Source organism: Anneissia japonica, unplaced genomic scaffold (genome assembly GCF_011630105.1).
Source record: "Anneissia japonica isolate Jap-2015-1 unplaced genomic scaffold, ASM1163010v1 scaffold4415_len418423_cov169, whole genome shotgun sequence".
Classification (NCBI taxonomy): domain Eukaryota; kingdom Metazoa; phylum Echinodermata; class Crinoidea; order Comatulida; family Comatulidae; genus Anneissia; species Anneissia japonica.
The window spans coordinates 1-8,252 of record NW_022743399.1 but is presented as its reverse complement, the minus strand read 5'-3'; the positions used below and the strand labels follow the sequence as shown (position 1 = coordinate 8,252).

At 28.4% G+C, this 8,252-nt stretch overlaps 1 protein-coding gene across 1 annotated transcript; it reads left to right on the top strand.

The window, feature by feature from the left end:
- Positions 1-1,752: 1,752 nt before the first annotated feature.
- On the top strand, positions 1,753-2,520 carry LOC117119482 (serine/threonine-protein kinase SBK1-like). The gene has a single exon (XM_033264321.1). The coding sequence runs from the start codon at positions 1,753-1,755 to the stop codon at positions 2,518-2,520; it is 768 nt and encodes a 255-aa protein (XP_033120212.1).
- Positions 2,521-8,252: the final 5,732 nt, after the last annotated feature.

The window sequence follows — 8,252 nt, the reverse complement described above, 5'->3', positions numbered from 1 at the left end:
ACGAAAATATATAGGCCTACATTATGAGACAAGAGCAAAAGGAAGTTGGATCCAATATTGACGAAACATCTATCAAGCTCAATAATCATTGGTGGTAATGAAATTGGTGTTTGCCATCTACTGTTCTTTAATAGACCTAATGTGTGTGTGTTTTTTTCTTCTCTTTTTTTACCAATCCCATGAGACTTTTCGTTGAATCTAACGCGTACTATGGATAGGCATGTTCTATATTCTACGCGTATAGCGCGGAAAATGCCTGCACGTCATAAAAACACGTAGCAACTAACAAACAAACCAAACTGAGACTTGATGCTTATAGTTTGTTATAATTTCATTGCTCACAAATTCACTGATTTTACCGATCGGAATCGTTTTTATTACAATTTCTACTACAAAACAAGTGTAGTATATCAAGATGAACGTGTCGAGATCAAACGCAAGGTAGATTAAAAACGAATTATACTTTTATAAGAACTTAAACAGATGACAATATTCTAAGCCCAGATGGCTGCTGTTTTCGGCAAGTCAGACCGTTGTCAAGACTCCTGCGCGGCCGTTGTGGTAGCACATCCCATGCCTCTTTCGAGTCTAAAATCGAAACAAAGTTTCCAAAAAAGTCTCATAATATTGACACACAAAATAATGGTCATTAAATCATTTCAGGCATGATTCATTTATTAAAGGAAATTAATTTTATATGATCATCTATACTGTTTGTTCAAAAACAAGACAAATTATGTAACCATTATTAATGTAAATAAAAATTTCTATTTCGATGGAAAGCCTTATAATAAATAAATGTATTATTATGATTTGTGTTTTTTCATTTTTTTCAAAGAATAAAACCGATTCTTTTTGGTGTACAATTACTATTATACTGTTGCTATTACCATCATTATTATTATACAGTATTAAATTATTATTATTATTGATGCTGTATTTTTCAATATTTATTTTATTTCTATTACTGTATATTGACAACATTTTTTCTTTGAAACAGATCTGGACAAGATACAGAGTCGCAGCAACAACAACCAACCAGGCGACGATCATTTTTAAATCGTGTGTGGCAAGCAGTCATTCGTCTGCTATGCATTCGAGGAAACAACGAAACAACAAATGCTGCGGATAATAATCGACAGACGGCAAATATCGATAAAATAACTGAAAATAATACAAGAACTCAACCCGAGGTTACACTAACTCCCAACCAACTTGTAACTGGAAAGCAGACTACTTCTATTATATTATCAACTTTTTGTATTACTAAAGCATTTTCTTATAGCCTTGAAGAAAGTTTGGAACTGAAGAATGCTGATCAAAAAGTGAAGAATATTTCATCATCATCTATCGTAGCAACTTCTTCATTTTCATCAACAACTTCAGTATCATTACTATCAACTCCAGCAACGCCATTACCATCTTTTTCATCATCCTCATCAACATCTTCACTTTCATCATCATCATCATCATCATCATCATCATCATCATCATCATCATCATCATCATCATCATCATCATCATCATCATCATCAATCGCCACTACCATCGTCGTCATTATCTTCTAGCAGCTCCTCTAACTTTTCGAGACTCGCCCAAATCACTACCAGACTACCTGTTGGAAAACTGGATGCAACAGCACAACATCTTAACCTAATGCTTCCACCAATCCGGCTACTAGACTCATCAAGCGTCTCTTCTCTTGCAACCCCAGTGGAACTTGGAAGTGGTAGCTTTGGACGTGTTAACCTCATGTCATCTAATATCCTTGGCTACCATCACCTGGTTGCTGTAAAGACAGCATCCATGAAGTACTACAAAGATCCTGAGGATGCTTGGAACCAGATGTGCCTGGAGGCAAGAGTAATGGAATTCTTGTCAGGTTTACCATCATTCCCAGGTGTTTACGGCGTATTTCGTGAAGGGAACGAATGCAGAATGGTACAAGAATTTGTTGGCGACAATCAAACCCACACCAGTACTACCTTATTAAATGTGATGAAAACCGGACGTCCGACGATAACTGGACTTGAATGCATCACAATGACATATGAGGTCGCAAAGGGCCTCCATGAGATGCACACAAGAGGACTTTTACACAATGACGTGGCAGCTAGAAACATCTTAATTTTTCACAACGGCATACGCTTCACAGCAAAACTAACAGATTTTGGGATGGTGAGCAGCATTCAAAAGCCAAGGCGCAGCAAAAAAATGTCCTTTAAATCAGAAGCTGAAAAAGATCTTTACATATCCAAACATCCCGAGACTCCAATCGAGAAAATTGTACACGGTGCCAGTGACTCAGTGCAAACTGACATCTTTTCACTTGGGTACGGCATCAAAGTGTTGGGAACTGCCATTGGAAACATCCACATGTCAGCCGTCGGAGACGCTTGCATCAGGGTCAATGCGGGCGAACGACCACCTCTCGATTATGTCATCAGCACTCTGGACCTCGTGGCAGACTGTGAAAGGGTAACTCCTGTTTGCCAGTCTATTGATAGACCTTTGTTTTAAACAGCTTTTTAGAAGCGTTACTAAAAAAAAACAAAAAAAAAAAACAAAAAAAAAAAATATATATATATCAACTAAAAACAAAAATAAATTTTTAAAAACCCAAAAAAGTAAATAAATAAATAAATAAGTAAATAAGTAAGTAAATAAGTACATAAATAAGTAAATACATTAATAAAGAAGTAAATAAGTAAATAAATAAGTAAACAAGTAAGTAAATTAGGCAAATAAGTATGTAAGTAGATAAATAGGTAAATAGATAAGTAAATAAATAACTAAATAGATGAATATAATATAAATAAAAATATATATAAAAATAGTAAATAAATAAATAAGTAAGTAAATGACTAAATAAAGATTTAAATAACTAAGTAAATAAGTAAGTACATAAGCAAATAAATAAACCAACAAGTAAATAGTTAAGTAAATAAGTAAGTTCATAAGCAAATAAATAAGTAGATAAGTAGATATATAGATAAATAGGTAAATAGATAAAAAATAAATAAATAAATGGATAGATAAATGAATAACGAATAAATAAATAAATAAGTAAATAGATAAGTAGATAATTAGATAAATAAGTAAGTATGTAAGTAAATAAGTAAATAAATAAATAAGTAATAAATAAGTACATAAGTGAGTAAGTAATAAGTAATAAGTAAATATATAATTTATTAAATAATAAATAAATCAATAGTAACTATATCAATAAAAAATAAATAGATAAATAAATAAATAAATCGATAAATGTAAGTAAGTAAGTAAGTAAGTATGTATGTAAGTAGATAAGTAAGTAAGTAGGTAAGTAAGTAAATAAGTAAGTAAATAAGTAAATAAATAATTAAGTAAATATATAAATATAAAAATAGATCAATAAATAAATATGTAAATAAATTTAAAAAATTAAAAAAATAATTAAATAAATAAATAAAGAAAATAAATAAATAAATATATTAATAAGTAAGTAGTTAATAATAAGTAAATAGATAAGTAGATAAGCAGATATATAGATAAATATGGAAATAGATAAATAGATAAATAATAAATAAATAGATAAGTAGAAAAATAGATAAATAAGTAAGTAGGTAAGTAAGTATGTAAATAAGTTAATAAATAAATAAATATATAAATAGATAAATATATAAATAGATAAATATATAAATAGATAAATAGATAGAATAAATAAATATTTAAATAACTAAGTAAATAAGTAAATATATAAATAACTAAATATATAAATTAATAAATAATCAATCAATAATAAATAAGTAAGGAAGTCACGAAGTAAGTAAGTATGTAGGTAAATAAATAAGTAGGTAAGCAAGTAAATAAGTAAATAAATATTAAAATAGATAAATAAATAAATAAGTAAATAGATAAAATAAATAAATATATAAATAAGTAAGTAATAATTAAATAAGATAATAAATTAATAAATAAATATACGTAAGTAAGTAGATAAGTAGATAAATAGATAAATAGATAAATATATAAATAGATAAATAAATAAATAAATAACACAAGACTAAGACAATATATGCAAAAGCAAGGGTCAGTTCATATGTCATGGGTAAGTTTTTGCACAGCTTGTTCATATTTTCAAAATATTATAATCATCATGCTTGTGTTTCTTTTGACAATTTGTATTTTGGATTATACTGATATTTAACATAAAACCTTTCCATACTTAAATTTATAAATGTATATATTTATAATCATATGTTAGGATGTTCATCCTTTACAATTTTTAAGTTTTGTATCGAATATCTTTCACTGGACAATGCTGCGACTTTATCAGCCTTACCGGAAGAGTCACTCATTTGATGTAAATAAATATAAAAAATTAAAAAAATAATTAAATAAATAAATAAAGAAAATAAATAAATATATTAATAAGTAAGTAGTTAATAATAAGTAAATAGATAAGTAGATAAGCAGATATATAGATAAATATGGAAATAGATAAATAGATAAATAATAGATAAATAGATAAGTAGAAAAATAGATAAATAAGTAAGTAGGTAAGTAAGTATGTAAATAAGTTAATAAATAAATAAATATATAAATAGATAAATATATAAATAGATAAATATATAAATAGATAAATAAATAAGTAAAGATATAAATAAGTAAATATATAACTTAATAAATTATAAATAAATCAACAATATATAAGTAAGTAAGTCAGTTAGTAAGTACGTAAGTAGGTGAATAAATAAATATCTATTTAAATAAATAAATAGTTAAATATGAAAATAGATAAAATAAATAAAAATATAAGTTAGTAAGTAATAATTAAATAAGATAATAAATAAATTAATAAATAATAAATAAATAAATAAAGAAGTAAATAAATAAATAAGGAAATAAATAAATGTACGTAAATAAGTAAGTAGATAAATAGATAAATAGATAAATACATAGATAAATAGATAAATAAACATATAAATAACACAAGGCTAGGACAATATATGCAAAAGCAAGTGTCAGTTCATATGTCATTGGTAAGTTTTTGCACAGGCTTGTTCATATTTTCAAAATATTATAATTATCATGCTTGTGTTTCTTTTGATAATTTGTATTTTGGATTATACTAATATTTAACATAAAACCTTTCCATACTTAAATTTATAAATGTATATATATTTATAATCATATGTCGGGATGTTCATCCTTTACAATTTTTAAGTTTTGTATCAAATATCTTTCACTGGATAGTGCTGATATTATCAGCCTTACTGGAAGAGTCACTCATTTAAAAATTTGTTTAAATAAAAAAGTCTCAATTAAGAATTTCTTAGTCAAAAATGTTATTGTACGTTATTAGTACTTTTAATGATTTCTCACACTTTCACTTTCTTTTACTTTTCAGTATTCCAGCCCCGATTGCAGTTGCGAAATTATTCAATCCGCGTGATTGCACGTCCTATATCCTTTCTACAAATTACAGGTAGGAACCAATATAAACGTAGGCCTATAATTTTTCTCAACACTAGCCTCACAATACCGAATCAGTATACTCAAGGAACAGTGAAATTTTACTGTTCCCTGGTATACTGTATTCGATACAATCACACAACATACACTGTATTGTATAATAAATAATCTTAATAATCGAGGAGCTGTACAAAACTCCAAACATTATGATGGTGATTATAATGGGCCTAATAATAATAATACAGCGCTATAAAGCGAACCATTGTGATGATGATTATAATGGGCCTAGTAATAATAATACAGCGCTATAAGCGATACAAATTTCGACATAATTATGATTTCTTTAATTTATTTGTTTTGAAATCCCTTTTTTTAAACAACAATAACGAAGCACCTAGAGGAAAACCACTGCCTTATTTGTTATTATAGCCCAAGATGTGTAAGTATTCGTCTTACAACTTTTCCACAAATTATTTTTTTTATTTTTATTTATTTTTTGTTTGTAACTTCTATTTTTTTTTTTAATACAAAAATAACTGAGCACCAAGTGGGGAATCGCTAAAGTGCGTGTTAGGACTACATCTACAAGTGTTCGTCCTACAACTTTTACACAATTTCAGGTAGGAACCAACATAACGTATCTGTACTTTTGTCTTCACTTAGCCCACTGTACTGTTGGCTATTGTCGTACTATGATAATATTATAATGCTATTTTCCGTTCTATAACATGGTCCAAAATGTAATACTATTTGGAATGTTTTATTAAAGTTTTGTTTGAAAATTCCCATTTTTTTAAAAATAACGGGGCGACAAGCGCTCCGTGTTATAATGGACTTTAGATATGCAAGTATTCGTCCGACAATCTTTTCAGATTTGGCCTACAGGTAGGAACCAACATAGCAATACTGTAGGCCTATTGTTATTAACACTTAGCCAACTGTATGTGTTTGGAATTGGCATATTGTATAACATTATTATAATAATGATTAAAATTCTATAAAGTGGTCCAAAATTGACTGTTTTTAGAATGTTTTATTTATATTTTGTATGGAAATTTGTTTGTTTTTATTTATAAAATCAACGGAACGCCAATTGGGAACTCGCTACCGTACACCTGCTATGATGGACTTGAGATGTACAAGTAATTGTCCTACTATCTTTTCTACAAATTAACAGGTAGAAACAAACATAACGTACATGTATTGTTATCCACACAGCCTACTGCATTTGTTGGATATTGGCATAGTATATAATATTTATTACATTTCTAAAGTGGTCCAATAATTGACATTGATTTGAATTTTTTATATATTTTTTGTTTTGAATTACTTTTGTTTCAGAAAAATAACGGATCACCAAGTAGAAAATCGCCACTAAATGTGTTATAATGGCCTTTACGTGTAAGTAAGTTTTCCACAAATAACGTATGTATTGTTATCAACCCTAGCCTACTTTTATCTTGTGTGTTGGCATACCATATAATATTATTAAGATAATCATTTCAGTTCGATAAGGTGGTCTAAGGTTTGACTTTTTAAAGTGGAATGTTTTATTTTTATTTTATTTGGAAATTTCTTTATTCTTTTTTAAAAATAGAAACAGAACAGAGCACGAAGATGAAAATCGCTTCGCTACCATGTGTGTTTAAACTTTATATGTCCAAGTATTCGTCCCAGCTTTTCCGTATGTGGAACATTATTGTTTTCAGCACTTGTCCTGCTCTAGTCATTGCTATATAATATTATAATAGTGATTACAGCTCTATAAAGTGTTTAAAATTCAACATTAATTTGAATGATTTACTGATAAATTGTTTGGAGTGTAAGTATTCGCCCTACATCTTTTTAAAAAATTACAGGTAGGAACGAAAATAAGGATACTGTATTGTTGTCAACACTTTGTTTTGTTTTATTTATTTTATTATTTTGTCTTAATGCTGAAATAATACTTTTAGTTCTTTCAGCGCTAATTGGTCAAGTGTATGTGCTGGATATTTGCATACTATACACAATTATTAAAATAATGATTACAGTTCTATAAATTGGTCCAACATTTGACATTATTTGGAATGTTTCATTTATATTTTGTTTTGAAATTATTTTCTTGTTACAACAAACGGAGCATCAATTGGGGAATCGCTAAGATGTGGAAGTATTCGTCTTGCAACTATTCCACAAATTTCAGGTAGGAACCAACATAACGTATCTGTACTGTTATCAATACCCAACCTACTGTAATGTGTTGGATATTGTAATACTGTAATGTTATTATAGTAATGATTAGACTCCAATCAAAAATCCACTATAATACACGAGCTGAAATTACTTTAAATGTGCAAGTGTCCGATAACGGATCGGTTATCAACATAGATTAGCCTACTGTGTGTGATGGATAAATTTGGATATTGGCATACTATGGGCATAATATGTACTATTATTATTACTATAAGACTGATTACAGTTTTGTAGAGTACTTTAAATGGTGAAATTATTTGAATGTTTTATTGATATATTGTTTTTAATATAAAAAAAAAACCGGAGCACGTGTTGTAGTGGTCATTAGATGTGCAGGTGTTCGTTCTACAACTCTTCCACATATTACAGGTAGGAACCATTAGAACATTTTTACTATACAGTTTGCCCTCCAATTCGAGACCACTCTGTGACCTCAAAATTTAAGGTGGGTCTAGGGGTTCGGTCTCCAATTGTTTAAAAAAGTGGTTTCGAAATAGGGGGGTCTCGGAATTAAAGGTTCTCGAATTGATTGGTGCAGTACTATAATTCAGGGACTGACGTTT

Excerpts from the sequence above, each read along its gene's own strand:
- LOC117119482 (XM_033264321.1), top strand. The coding sequence starts at position 1,753 with ATGTCATCTAATATCCTTGGCTACCATCACCTGGTTGCTGTAAAGACA.